This window comes from Lepisosteus platostomus, chromosome 7 (genome assembly GCF_059453375.1).
Source record: "Lepisosteus platostomus isolate fLepPlt1 chromosome 7, fLepPlt1.hap1, whole genome shotgun sequence".
Classification (NCBI taxonomy): Eukaryota; Metazoa; Chordata; class Actinopteri; order Semionotiformes; family Lepisosteidae; genus Lepisosteus; species Lepisosteus platostomus.
Genome location: NC_142617.1, coordinates 53,595,147 through 53,611,139, shown reverse-complemented (window position 1 = coordinate 53,611,139; position 15,993 = coordinate 53,595,147). Strand labels below are relative to the sequence as shown.

Here is a 15,993-nt window from a genome sequence, read left to right as displayed (position 1 = left end):
TATGTTTGTTTAGTATCCCAAGGGAGAAAGGAAGAAAGACACTTAGGCCTGGGAAGACTGCACAAGATTCTGGGATGCCCTACCAAATGGTCAGGGGATGTCTACTGACGTCATGATATAAGAGGGAATCCGTGAGAGATCCTGAAGAGGAAATCTAAACCTTGAGAGATTATACTGTATATGTGGTGTATAAACAATTTTAGCACAGAAAATATGTACTTTTGGCAAAGATTCTCTTTTAAAAAGGAATTCTAGAGCCCTAGTCCCTTACATAAATTTGAAAAGGCTGAATATCAACATTTTCAAGTGTATGTTTTGTTTAATTTATCTGAAATGCAGTCAGATATAAGCTAATGAGAAGGTTCTGAGATTCTTCATCACAATATTTGACATGTATGTTCTTCAGCCTTACGTTCGTTCGTCATTCGGTCAGCTTTTTTTTAAGCATCTAATATAAGTGCTTGTAGTGCATCTAATAAGTTCATTAACACCAAAGCAGAGATAGGAGGCTGTGTAGCACAGAGAGGATGTGTATGAAAGAATGTATGTCCAGCTTCATGGAATGCTTTCATGAGTAGGAGTCTTAAAGTCTGTTAACTATTTTCTATTACAGTATCGTACTTTGGAGCAAGTTTCTGCAAGATCCAGGCTGTCCAGGATGTCACATCATTCCATCTCTCACTGCAGTTTCAAACGGGAAAGCGCAGTGGCCTCCTCTTTCTGGCTGGAGGAATCTCAGACTACCTTGTACTAGAGCTCCGGAATGGCAGGTTACAGGTGAATGCAACAAGGGTTTCCAGGAGCCCTCTAAAAAATTAGATTGAAAGCATCCCATTCAATTTCCCTGGTACAGAACCTCAAAATTCCTAACATTTCCGAAAATGTGTCAATGTTGTACCACTATAGTAAAATTACAGTTGTTACCGGTCATGCACTTTGGGCAAAATAGACAAATGAATGTCTTTCCTCGAGACAGCTCATTCTCTTTGAATTACAAATCTTAGCACTTAACAAAATAACAAATAACTGAACAACAGCATCTTATTTAGAACATGTTTTGCCCATAGGTTCCAAAGGTATGTGCTTGAATAATTGTCTTTAAAACAACTTGAAAATCAGAAATTATTATTTAAAGGAGCTTATAATAAAATTTATTATAATAAAATCATATCCTAGATGATTTAATAAGTTATTTATTTACATAGTACTATAAATGCTGTAGTCATCAAATGCATTAGTCATCAAATGTGGGTGTTATTTTATTATTATACACAATGTACCTACTACTCTCCTGTTTAAGTATACTGTACATATCATCCTGTTATCCTTTGAGCTTTGTATCTTTTCAGTCACAATACTGTCCCCAATATGAACCATTATATGATTAGTATAAATCATTTATGGGCTCATTTCACTTAATGTCTGATATTTATATAATAAATATATAAAATTTATATAAAAAGTGAAATTGACAGTGAAATTGACAATTACCATCAAAACAAATGTTTAATAAGCATGCATGGATGATACACAAGAGTTTTTAGTTGAGATGCAGAAAATAGTCTGCATTATTTTATATAATTGCAAACATTCTAATTTATATTGTGTACAGTATACTCTATGTATACTGTATAGTATGGTATCTCAAATGGGCAATACTTTCATTAGGAATTTAGTGGTTATAATACAAGCAAATCCTTGATAGAATGAACAAAAACAGTAAACAAATCCTCCTTCTTTCCATATTATAATAATTATAATAATAATTGCTTACACATACATTCTGTACACTCCACTCAAAGCGCTTTACATTTAATGGGGATCCCCTCCACCACGACCAATGTGCAGCCCCACATGGATGATGCAACGGCAGCCATAGTGTGCCAGAATGCTCACCACACATCAGCTATCAGTGGGGAGGGGAGCAGAGTAATGAAGCCAATTCATATTACACATCAGCAGAACTGATTAAAGATTGCAAATACTGAACATTTTTAAAATTAAGAAATAAATACACAAGTTTTGTTTTGCAGGCACGTCTGGACATGGGATCTGGTGAAGTGGTTGTTTCATCTGCTCTTGGTCTACAGCTAAATAACTTAATGGACCACCACGTGACACTAACTTTACAAGAGACCAATTTAACTATGGTGATTGATGAAATTTTCCCCAGCGTTGTTATGCTGCCCGGTATCAAACAGGATCTCAACATTGATCTGGGATTTTACTTAGGTGGCAAAGGGAATCTTGAGCGACCTTACCTGGAAGAATCTGTCCCTCAGTTCCGGGGCTGCATGGGGAATGTACGCTTTGAGTCCAATGACTTTGACCTTTTATCAGCAGAGCAGCCTACATGCCATGAGACTAAAGAGGGCTGTAGCAGTGAATTTCAGGGTGGCAAAGGGGAAGCTATCAGTTTTATTAGTGCGAATTCATATTATTCCTTGCCAATATGGAACATGGTGGATGGCCTGACTCTTGAGCTACTAATGAAGACCACTATTGAAAATTCACTTTGTTTTTTTCATCTTGATCACCAGTCAAGATTTATAGGTTTGTGGTCCGTAGGAGGCTACCTCAAGGGTATTGCAGACCTGGGAAATGGAGTGGTTGTTTTGGACAACCCCAATGTACAGATGGATGATAATCAGTGGCACAGAGTTAAAGTACAAATACATTCTAGTATGTTTGAAATCACTGTGGACAGTCAGAGCATCATGGTTCCTCTGAGTGGTTCAGAAAGCCTGCATCTTACTGGAAATGTATATATGGGAGGTTTGGACGAGAATGTAAAAGATGTCCTTAGAAGCACTGGGATGTTATCTTCTTTCCAAGATCATTTGACACTAGAGTCTTTCATTGGTTGTATGGGTGAAATAAAACTTAACCAACAAGATATAAGCCTGCAAGACATTTCAGTTAGCAAAGATATTCATGTAAGTTGTGAAGGCGACGAATACGGTTATGAATATGAATATGATTTTACTACAACTGCACCCCCTGTTAAATTTCAATATGTTGAAGAACAGCATTGTCACCCTACAGCTGATATGCCAGAAATCTTCCGCAACATCACTAGGCTCCTTGATATCAGGCCTCTGACTGTTCCTGAAGGTGGGCAAGCCTTTGTGAACCTGAACAATATAAAACCTACTCTAGATCTAACAGCATTAGGCATCAGGCAATCCCAAATAGTCTTCACTCTTCAGAGCGAGCCATTGAATGGTCAAATGGATTTAAACGTTATTAACCGAAGAACAAAGAAGTTTACTCTACTGGATGTGGTCAATGGAAAAGTCAAGTATATCCATAATGGTATGGAAAGATATTCAGACCACATACCATTTGATGTTGTGGCCCATAGCTATAGCTACCTTCCAGAATGTTTGAAAACTCCTCAAAACTATATACTTCCTGTAGAGATAATACCCATCAATGATATACCTCAGTTAAGTGGAGGAGACATCTTCATCTCAGAGTATGCACGGACACTCTTAACTGCAAATCTTATCAAAGTTGTGGATACAGACACCATTTGTGATGAACTGAAGTTTACAATTGTCTCGGGACCCAGCACTGAGGAAGGTATTCTAGAAAAAGCACAGCAACCTGGTCATAATATTTTGGAGTTTACATGTAAGGAACTTAAAGATGAAAACATTTACTACGTCCACAAAACCGGCACTATGGCTGAGCTGAAAATACAGGTTTCTGATGGAAGCTCATTGAGCCAGTCAGCCACCCTCAGACTTTCAGCAAGACAACCTCAGATCACACTTGTAACAAATACTGGCCTCATTCTTTCTCAGGGTGGGGCTTCATTGATTGGAATCCATAATTTAGCAGTGTCTTCAACACCACAGAATGGGGACATTATGTACAATGTGATTGAGGATCTCCATTTTGGAGAACTGCAGATTCATACAATTAATGGGGAATGGAAGCAAACAAACACCTTTCGGCAATCTGATTTACAAAAAGGACATTTGAAGTATGTCAGTACAGATACTCACAATTATGAAGACATTATGGTAGAACGGGTCAAGTTTGATGTACAGCTAGGTCGAATAATTCTTAGCAACAACACTATGTTGATCAAGATCAAGCCATCTGAAGTAACAATGACTAAGCTGATCCCATTACAAATAGAAAGAGGAGAACAAAAGGCTATAAAACAAACAGAACTTGAGGCTGCTCTAAAGGGAAGAAGTGTGGATTACAACTCTTTGAAATATAGGCTTTTGGAAGCTCCATCTAAAGGTACTTTGTCACTATTTGGTCGAGACCTTTCAAAAGGAGATTCATTCAGTCAACAAGACCTATGGAATGGTCATCTCATCTACAAAGTAAGGATCCGCAGAACAGTAGATACAGAGGATAAGTTTCAGTTTCAAGTGTTTGTTGAAAACCAGTATTCACCTGTGTATACCTACCCAATTAAGATCCTAGCTGATCCAAATGTACCTGTCCTAACAAATGAAAGACTGACTGTTTTGGAGGGTGGAGAGAATTACCTGACTAAGGAGTACCTCTGGGTTCAGACTAGAAATGTGACAGATTATGTATATAAGGTTATCCATGGTCCTAACCATGGTAAGCTTATCAGAGATTCCCCACCTGGAATGCCTAGATTTGAAGGGGCAATTAAGGTGTTCAGTAATGAAGACTTACTGTTACAGAGACTTATATACAAGCATGATGGATCAGAGAGCAATGAGGATAAGTTTACATTCCTTATTCTTGAACAAACCACAGACAGCTCAACAATTAATGCCATGTTGCAAGAAACATTAAGTGGAATGTTCAGTATATCTATACAATCCCGCAATGACCATGTACCACTCCGAGTAGTCAACAGGACTTTCAATGTGGTGAGAAATGGACAGCGTTTGTTAACCACCGATGACATCCTATTCAAGGACGATGATTCGGACTTCAATGACACCCAGCTGGTCTACGTGCGCATGGGCATTCTTTCTGGGAATATTGTGTCGGCTGAAGATGTCTCCCAGCCACTTTACCGCTTTACCCAAGCTGATCTTAGGGATAAAAAGGTACTCTTTGTGCACCATGGAGCTGATCGTGAGAGGTTTCAGTTGCAGGTGTCTGATGGTTTGCACAAAACAACAGCTTTGCTGGAAGTTCAGGCTAGCGAACCATACCTCCATGTCGTTAGTAATACCATGATTGTAATTGACCACGGTGGGTTTAAGACCATTGACAACACTGTCTTAAGTGCAGAGTCCAACATGGATATTAGAGATACAAGTGAGATAAGGTATGAAGTGACAACACCCCCAAAAGATGGAAAGATTACTGTTAGGGGAGAAGAGGCCACTACATTCACTCAAGGAGATCTAAACAAAGGAGAAGTGTCATATCAGCACAGTGACATAAGCCTCAGGTCAAAGGACTCCTTTGGCTTCACAGTAAAATCTTATAATTTGTCTGAGGATGGTGTTTTCAAAATCAAGATCTTTAAGCAAGGCTACATGTCTCAACCACAAATAATCAACAATGAGAAGATCTACTCTTTTGAAGAAGAAACGACTGAGATAAACCAAGACAATCTTAAGGTAGTTCAATAGTTTTTATCTTTATCTTTATCTTTATCTTTGGTTAGTGAGAAAATTCAGCTTCTTAACAATAAATATGCTTATACGTATTAAACATTGTATTTGTTTTTAAGAGATTTAATTTGAAAAAAATGTGTGTTTATTCTGTTTTTGATGTTTCACGTAATTGCGAATTGCTTTAAAATACATGTGATGTCATAGAAGAAAAGGCACATTTAAGCAATCCCACTCTTCATGAATTTCTTTTACAAAAAGCTAGCAGGTGGCATGGCTTATCTTTTATCATGCTTGCATGTGATATGTTATGGGGGAGAAACAGTAATTTTCAGTATTCTGAGAGATTTCATTAAATTGATTTCATTTATTCATTAAACTCCTTTGGTTTGGTGTAAATAATGCAATAGCTGTTCAGCAGCACATTTTTCTGTGCTGTTCTAGTGCATATTACACTGTGACTGACTACACTATGCAGCCTGATCTATGCTCCAATTGTCACATGTTGCACAAGATTACCAGCTGTTATTGCATTTGGGGTTACCTCCAAAGAGAGCAGGATCCATACAGTATAACTTGCCATTTGAAACAGCTATAAGCCAAAAACATTGTAAAACTACCTTGGCCTTATTTCCCACTCAACATGCATTTTATTAATACATATGAGTAAACACATCCATTGGGATGACTAAATAAGTTATTTATATGAATTATATTCCAAAACATTATGACCTTTCTTTTAAAAAACAACTGTATATAAACAATATATAACTATATTAATAGCCAAATTTTTTTTTTTTGCTTCTTAGCAACTTGTTGAATAACAATAGTCAGATGTTTATGGTAAGCTGTCACTTACAAAGCAATGTTTCTTACTCACTTCATTCAGTATTTCTTTTATAGTAAGAGAAACACATTATTCATTTGTACATTTGGTTTCATATTAAAAAAGTAAAGGGTTTGAACAGTACTTGGATAGGATCTAAGCAATATAACATAAAATGTATAAAGAGCTGCATAAAAAGGTTTTAATAGAAAACACATATTCTGAACCATACCACAGTCTTCATCTGAAACTCTATACGTCTGGTCACAATTAACTTTTGCCTACTGATACATTTTGCACAGCACAGCATTTATTTCTTTTCGTATTTCCCTTCAACAATAATTGCAATGGCTCTCAACAAAACCGTAACTTTCAGTAATGTCATTGTTCATATTTAGTGAGAAAGATCGTCAAGTTCACATACTTAAAACTATACTTTGTAGCAAGTTTTCACTAAATATGGTTTTGTATATTCAAAACTATTGGCAATTTCTAAAACATGACCATAAAGCCTTATTTCTCCAAATAACCCTTCACTTCAACTCTCAAAATGGAGAAATCAGTTCTTAGAATTGATGTAGCACATACAGTTTGCTACAGGACACAGTATTTTAGCAATGGCATACTGTATATTTACCTATACATTTGATCCCTTTTCCATTGCTAATTTGTTTTTCTTAAAATTATTTTTAAAATGTAATCAATTTTTTCAATGGTGATGCACAACTTTTATTCCAAGGTGTGACACACCAATATTACATATATTTTACAGGTAGAACAAGATGACATCCTGCCCTCCGAAATTATGTACACTATTAAAGAGCCTCCCCGCCTGGGCCACATCGTGATGTTGATCAATGACTCAGAGAGCACAGCCACGCCCAGCCTTCACTATATCCACACCTTCTCCCAGGAGGACATCAACAATGGACGCATCCTCTATGTCTCCACACCCATCCAAGGCAGCGATTGGTTCACTGTGGATGTCAGCAACAGCTTCACCGCTGTGGAGGATCTCCAGATCAACATTGAGATCCTCCCCAGAATGGTTCCCTTCCATGCCAGAAATATCACTCTTAGGGAAGGTGGGTCAGCAGCTTTGAACCAGGACATCCTCAATATTTCCCATCCTTTCTACAGCACTACCAATATTGACTTCATTGTGGAAGAGCCTCCTCAACATGGTGCCATAAAGTACTGGGAGGAACATGAGGACATAGGGTTTTTCACTTTGGATGAGGTAAGGACATTTTCTCAGCTGAAAAATCATAATTTTACAGTATTCAAACAAGTAAAGGTCTAAAGCATACTGCTTAGTCATCAATTTTGTTATGTCATGTGTAGTGCATGGTTCTTTTGACATATGTCAATACTGTAGAAGTTTATTTGAAGGTACTATGAGTTCCAAGCATGGTTAAACATTATGCTTGGACAGTTTTTGTCTATGTCTTTGATCATAAACATACAAACGTTTTAAGGATCAGGTCTGCTTTGTGCTGTATGTTTCATTATCCTTCAGCCACAACCCCTCTGGTTATTTCTTGGCTCGCCTTTGTGTGCTGCTTGTGACTATGCTGTGGTTTGTAAAAGAATATAATGAAGATCTTTTTTAATTGGTGTAGAATTATTCACTGTGGTACAACGCAGTCTATTCATGGGATAACCTTCCAAATTTGTGGTTATTCACGGAAACCCATCATTTTGTTAGGATGTATCACAAAACTGTGGAGTTTTTTAGTCACTCCACCAAAGCAACACAAAAGACTTTAATATGTAGTTTGCTAAGTGCCATTCTTTTTTATGCTCTTCTAACGCTGTGGAAAAACTGATGCTAACACTACAGTCACTGGAGCCAAACTAAACTGGCCCATTTCCTACAATTCCTATAATAATGAATCGTATGTGCATACATCCTTCAAGCCTCTTGGCAAACTCAGTTCTCAGAGATTACAGCATATGGTTTTATTAATAGAAATGCATATTATTTCTTTCATCCAAAATTTAAATATAATACTTCTTATCATATTTTAATTGTACTAATCTTATGAAGACTTGACCCATTCTTTATATTTCACTGTAGTTTATGTTTTAGAGCAAAGAAGTACAGTGCTGCTCTCTAAATTAGTATCGCATTGACAAAAATACCATACACAGTAGTAGAAGGTAATTGGTGTTTCATGCATGAAAGTTTAATGTATTTAGATAAAATCTATGTCTACAATAATTATGGAACAAGTGGTTCCTGTTGTGTATTCAGTTGCCCGTCACGCACCATGTTGCATGCTAATTACTCCTTAGACTTCAGTATGCAGTAAGTCTTATTTTACATTATCTTGGCCTCACAATATACAGTACCTACTATGTGAGATGTTCAAAAATAACTGAACCATTTCCTTATTGTTGTGGAGGACCATATTTGAAACTAAGACTACACATTTCTTTCCCACTCCGCAAGAAGAATCACACTTGGAACAAAAGAATCTTTTCCTGAATTGAAACAATGTGCTTATCTGTTACTGAACAGTAAAGCTATTCTATTTACAGACAATTATAGTTGAATGAGGTACAAATCAGAGTGAATCTCAATAACATCATAAGCAGAAATCATGAAGTTCTTAAGAAATCACTTATACAGTATTTGTAGCTGAGCAAATGCAGTGGCTAACTCTTAGAATTCTGATCTACAGTAAAGTATTATTTTTCTGTGATTGGCGAACTACTAAGTGCAGATTTTAATTCAGCCAAATCTAAATATGTGAAGCATTATCATTGCCTACGAAAATGAGCCTCTTCAGCAATCAGACAGTACAGTATATACACTCTCCAAAAAGTCTCAGAAATGAGGGATAAAGGCTGAGGAAAATAACAAGAGTGATTTTATGAAAAGAAAAAACATTGTGAAAACAAAGGTTATCCTTTCATTTAGCTATTCCTCTGAAAAAAGTCTCCTTGAAAACATAAATACTGAAAAATGAGGTAGTTCATTCTTCATCTGCTAGGTGCATAAAGTGTTTTTTTAAAAGCACCATCGAACAAATTGCCTCATGTTTGGTTGCCTTAATTTATTGTGCTCATTTTAAATATTTCACTAAATCAACACTGACAAAATAAATACTGTAGCTAACCGCCCACTGTGGTTTTTTGTCCTAGGTGAAAAAAGGAAAGATCTACTACCTGCATGATGGCACTGAAACTACATCAGATAGTTTCAATCTCACTGCCACAGCATTAGAAATTCAGAGGCAGAGTCTACCAGTGACCATCACCATTACTGTGCTCCCAGTCAATGATGAACCCCCAGTAGTGACAGTCAATGCTGGTTTGGAGGTAAGAAGACTTTTTCATTTCCTTAGGTGAAGTCAGCTCTGCAAATACTTTAAATGCACCCGATCAGAAGTCACACAAAAAATTAAATCCTGTGTAATCTTAAAATAATAAACTTGCAATAAATAATGTTAGAAAAATATGAATGCAAAGAAGTACTTTATTTCTGATGGCATTTGAGTTTGCTTGGAATTGTTAAACACTTTAACATGCAGTCGATAAGGTGAGGTGGTAATGGAGGTGCCCATTAATAAACAACTCCTTGAGTGTAACTTTGCAACATGTGAGTTGTAATTTGTACACTGCAGACTCTTGGATCTACGAGAACAATTTGACGTTATTTTTATTTGCTGTACTTTGGCAAATTACATTTTCTGGGTTATGTTTTATAATTAACTAAATCTCTCATGCAGTGATGTGCAGCCTGGAAGGCAAAACTTTAAATGTTCTTTATTACTTAATAAAGCGCACTAAGAGAAACTATTGATGAATGGGATTTAAATTGCCTATTTATAGCAACAGATTGAGGAATTTAGGAGCTGTAGAGAATAATTTTAAGTACCACTTTTTATTCACATGGAAGCAGGAATCAATACATTAATTAATCCCTTCCTGTTTATCTATCACCAGTGAGCATTGTACATTCGTACATGTGGCTTCAATACATTTCAAGGGTATAGTCTGAAATAGGAAAACAGTAAGGACTGGAAGCCTGTGGACAATGTGAACAAGCCTGGCATGGCTGTAGTCTGTATTAAATAAAACTATTCAAGACACTTAACTCTTTTAACCAATGCAAGCAAGACATCCGAATATTTCAGTATTATGTCAAATTTTGGTTACATTTCAATCAGTAAACCTGGGTGAGATCCTAGACCTGACCTTAATTTAAGGCATGAGACTTGACTCTGATCACACTTGATGAGTTACATGACTTAAATAATGTGCATGGATTGCCCCAGATCCTGTCAGGATACACTGCAGCTGTATTTCATTATGTACAGTAAGTTAGAAACCCAGTGGAATGTTCTCACAAGCTCTAGTATGTGTTTGGACTTTAAAACAACATGCTGTGTAGCGCCTGAGGGGTTTTGTCAGTCCAATAGTCTATAGAGCTCCCCTAAGATTACTGCAGATCTCCCATAAAAGCTGTAACATTAACCAAAAGCAAGAAATCTCTATGAAAGAGTTGACTATCATTTTGATTATAATTTTGATTTTGACATGTGAGGTAGATTTAATTTAATGTAGTAGTTTATTCAGTGTAGCTTTAATCTCAATATTATATTCTAAATGCCACACCCTTTGCAGTTCAAGGCTTTTTCAAAACCTTCAACTGACTTAATGACTTTTTTAGAAAAAGCCCACTACTCCATCTAGTGGAATGTCAACGCACCAGAGTTCTATACCAACAGTGTGCACTAGAGGGCATTACATACTTGCGACAGATATTCCAAGATACTGATGGCTAAATGCAAGTGTGCAGTGTACTTATCTTTATGATGATAAAACGTTTTGAATAAATTGTCAGTCTTCCTATAAATCAATTAAAACACACTTTTAAGAAATTATTTTATTTTTAGGACAAAAGAGAGATGTGCAAAATAAATGTTCTTAGGAATAGATGATGCTTAGAATTTGAAAAATGTCCTTTATATCAGGGAATGAAGATTACATTAAAAGAACACTGGAAGCAAATGAAGAAAATTTGCTTACTCATCAAGGTGTAGGACAGAGAAGTGATTAGAGTTTATACTCCTGATCAGAGGATTGTTGGTTTAAAGGATTGTTGCAACTGGTCTTTCTAGTCCACCCAGCTGTATTAATAGGTACCAGCCTGGCTGAGTTCCACTACTATTGTTGGAAAACCCTGCAATGGTCTGGTGTTCCCTCTCTTTATTCTTCACACTGTGGAAACCAGCAGAATATCTGGCCTGAAGAGCCACTAAGTTCATTGCTTGTCTTTATAATGGTCCATGTATGAATGCTCTTATGAATTAGGCTTGTGCAGTGATACTTCTGATGTGGGACTAAATTTGCTACTCCCTGAATTGTAATATTTTGTTGTCTTCTTTGGAACGTGAGGCATATTCAAATAGAAATAGAACAAATTAATACCAATCACACAATAAGGCCTCCATTTTCCCTCCCGCTACTGACTAAATAAGAAGCTCTGTCATTACATCTGTCTCATTCATACCACAAATGTTCATCGCATCAACAAAAGAAGCCATTCGAAGTCCATTAAACCAGTGTTCTTGCAAGTAAAGCCCCAAAAAATGTTCTCTTATCTTAAGATAACTGACCAACCATGCATCACATTGAGGCAAAGTTAGAGCCAGACACATTTTGCAGGTTTTCTGAATACAACAGGGCATTTATCATTGTCTTAAAACACCATGAAACAAAACAGACTTTCTAAAAACAGACATTGACACCAAAAATAACCAACAAGTTATTTTCTGTTAAGACTGCCCTGATGGAGGTTATGTGCATATAGTCCCAATAAAAAATAAATGTCTGTCTGCTTTATGAGTTTCCTGCTTTTTCTGTTTCAGCTTCGAGCACATACATCAGCTAAAATTACTGCCAGTGAGTTAAATACAGAAGATCTGGATACCCCTCCTGAAGATCTGGTGTATTCCATTGAACCACCTACCAATGGGTACATGGCACTGGAATCGTCACTCAACAACAGCATCCGAGGCTTCACACAGGCACAGATTAATAACGGCCAAGTCGTTTTTGTTCACAAAGGTGAGTCTATCAAAGTACACAAATTTCAAATGATAATTGCAGTTGATAATTTTCGCAAGTGGAGCATTCACACTGTGCCCTGGAGGCCTGCTTCTGGGCTTTTTCCACCTTCAACCAAGTTGATCATGTTAAAAATGCAATACACGTCCACATTTCTTCCAAGCAATAATTCCTTACATTTCTAAACATTTCTAAATAGGCCACAGTTTGCTGAACAGGTATACAACAGCTATGTTATAAGTTGTCCCTTTATTTAGATAAGACCTGTGACCAAGGTCCTGACTACATAGTCATTAAAGAGCCCATGATGTTGTTTTTGCCAAATTCCACCTGGTGCTTAAACAATCTATCCAACCTAAAGTTCTCCCCTATGTCAATTGTTGAAGCAACTTCTCACTTCTCCACTTGGTCTGGTGTGTGGTTTGGTTGTTGAAGCATTAAGGGTGCCCAGGGCATTTCTTGAAAAGAGTAGGGCTGTTACCCCAGCATCCTGGCCAAATTTCCTATTGGCCTTTCCCATTCATGGCCTCCTAATAATCCCCATCTATGAATTGGCTTCATCGCTCTGTTCTGCTCCCCACTGTTAGCTGATGTGTGATGAGCGGCTGCCGTCGCATCATCCAGGTGGGGCTACACATTGGTGGTGGTGGAGGGGAGTCCCCATCACCTGTAAAGCACTTTCAGTGGAGTGTCCAGAAAAGCGCTATATAAGTGTAAGCAATTATTATTATTATTATTATTATTATTATTATTATTATTATTATTATTATTATTATTAACCACTAAAAGTCCGAAAGATTAAAATTGACTGAAGAGCTTCTTCTTGTTTGTACTCTCTTTTATGCTCTTGCCACACTGAATCCTGCATATAAGTCTAACACTCTGTACATAAAGCTTAACTGAATGTCTTATTTCCGAAGGCTGATCTTCATGCCCCAAATCTCTTTTATATATTTCAGAATGTTGTCTAGAATTGGCAATTTCGCTGGACGTGCTTATTTCAGACATTTCCCTTGCATTAGGTTCCAAGCCTCTTTTATTAGTTAATTCATTTAAATTTAGATTTTAAAAATACATGTGTTAGACTGTCACCAGTCTTAGTGTACTTATTATAGTTTACTAAAAGGAGTAATTTACTGCTTTATACCTTTTTATTGGAAACATAATTATTTTATATATATTGGAAACATTAATTATATCCACTGAGCTACACAGCCCCTTTTTCCAGGCTAATTCTGAGGATGGGTGGAGTTGTATGAGCCAACCTATTTACAAGATTTCTGGTCTAAAGTCTTTCACTTTAAGTAAGGTATTATTTGGGCTTGCATGAATAACTGTTTTATCACATTATCCTTTCTATAGGAACAGTACCCAGTGTAATCCACCCTTTGCTTTCCAGTTCCACATATCATCTGACATCATATTTTTTTCCCAACAATTTACCTCACTATACCACTTACTAAAACTCATATATTTATTTTTTATTTCTAAGTAAAAGGTATTTTTTAATCAAGCATTGTTTTTTGTTAAAACTGATAGATCACGTGACTGAAATGATGGTCTGTTTTCCTCAGGTGCTCTCTCTGGGAGTTTCAGTTTCATAGTGACCGACACAGAGCACACCTCTCCTAAGCATCTCTTCTCCATTACTGTAAGGCAGATCACCATCACTATGGAAGCAAACAACGAGCTCATTGTGTATCCAGGTGAGTGCTTCTAACGTGATGTCCCTGAACATTTGCATCGATGTAATAAAAAGCCACCTTCCTTTGTCTCATAAATAAAAGAGTGCCGTTTTTAATTTTAAAACATGTGGCTTATTTCAGGAATTTTAAAATGGATAATTTAAATGTAGGTTATCCTATTAAGAAAGATGTGCAGGTACTCAAAATTATTTTTCATTTTACAAGGAATGAGGCAACCAATCACAAGCCAGATACTGAAAGGAGTGACAACTGATGAAGCAGAGGTGATAACTTATAATGTAACAAGAGCACCAAGGCTGGGCAGGCTTATCACAACCACTCAAAGCAACGAATTCAAGGAAGTCTCCAGTTTCACCCAAGCAGAGGTGAGGATGAATTTTCTGCCAGTTTGGAGAAACATCATAAGTGTTAAACATAACAAGCTGCAGAACCAGACAAGCCATCTGTGAAATAATGCATGAACCATGTTTTGTACCATTTAGACTTCTAAATGCTGTTTTTCGTGCAGAGAAAATTATATTTTTGTTCTTAATGTCACACACCCTTCAGCTGCTCCTCTTGCTCTAATTTATTTAACTCAGTTGTGAGTCTCGTGTGGTCTTGCAAACCACAGAGCTGCTGCATTTTGGTTTGAACCCTGCAGTTATACAGTACACCCCCCACATTCACCTGCATAAACATAGTAAGCAGTGTAATGTTACACTGACTCCTATCGCAGTGGGGACCTTGTTTAACATTTAATGCTCTGCAACCTTGTCATGGTGCTGTAGAAGGGTATACTGAAGAAAAGTGATTCCTGCATTGGGTGCAAGTGTGTAAGGTATCACCTCATTGTCAGATTTGATCGCTCTGCAAAATCCCTTCCAGAGATGCAACTGATCAGTATCTAGGTGGAATGAAAATAACAGTGAAGGCAGATGAGACTAAGGGACTTGTTCCCTTAGGCACCAACTCCATCAGATGCCTACAGTATGTCTAAAAATAATTTTACATTAATGGCAGCATGTTATGCTGAAAAAGGATTGAAACACAAAAAGTAAACCTCTATTCATTTGGAATATTTGCCATGAAAATTCCAATTTTTAAAGATTGAAGTATTCTTTGGCAGTACAGTACAAGGGCTCCACTGTAAAGCATATTACTTGTAAAGTTCCATTGGAATACATTTAAATACTTTTTTGAATTCCTGAATTAATTACTGTTTATGATCCAGAAGGTCTGTGCCCATGTCAAACCCACAGATTGACAACACAGTGATAGTTGTGTTCTAACCAAATTTCTTTTTATTTTATGTAAAAAACATTTGTTAAAACAATATCTAAAAGAAAAGGCTTATGAGACTAACATTTCTAAGCTCCAAAGTTTATTCCTTTGCTTAAAAATATTTCCGCCCATTGTTGTATAGATTTATCTTGAATATAAGCCTAATCATGATACTGGAAATAGCCAAAGTTAACACTTTCTGTCTCTATTACAGTTGCAGAATGGATCTATCCTCTACCAGCATGAGATGCCCAGTGAGCCATTTTGGGTCATGCAGGATTCAGTTGACTTCCTTCTATCCTCACATACTGCAGAAGAATTAGAGCACATCCTCCATATTACAATCACCTTCCAGGCACCAAACCTCTCCCAGGCATCACAGCTTTGGAAGAATGCGGGTATGACTTTTTAGTAATTCATCAGTTCACACACAGGGATAGCGGTAAAACATGCTATGCATACATGTTACAACCTTAAATTTGTCATTAAATAGATTGTATACAGTAGTTACACATTCACTGATAGTTGCTTTTATCCTGATGTCATG

General features: G+C 36.9%; 1 protein-coding gene across 1 annotated transcript in view; it reads left to right on the top strand.

The window, feature by feature from the left end:
- The window catches only part of cspg4 (chondroitin sulfate proteoglycan 4), a 49,289-nt gene that overhangs the window by 28,165 nt on the left and 5,131 nt on the right, over positions 1 to 15,993 (top strand). Inside the window, exons 2-9 of the mRNA XM_088641267.1 lie at positions 614 to 777; positions 2,034 to 5,576; positions 7,169 to 7,636; positions 9,547 to 9,723; positions 12,279 to 12,477; positions 14,052 to 14,183; positions 14,388 to 14,548; positions 15,661 to 15,844. Of these exons, the coding sequence (XP_088497393.1) occupies positions 614 to 777; positions 2,034 to 5,576; positions 7,169 to 7,636; positions 9,547 to 9,723; positions 12,279 to 12,477; positions 14,052 to 14,183; positions 14,388 to 14,548; positions 15,661 to 15,844 (5,028 nt within the window). The remainder of the gene's footprint in view (positions 1 to 613; positions 778 to 2,033; positions 5,577 to 7,168; positions 7,637 to 9,546; positions 9,724 to 12,278; positions 12,478 to 14,051; positions 14,184 to 14,387; positions 14,549 to 15,660; positions 15,845 to 15,993) is intronic.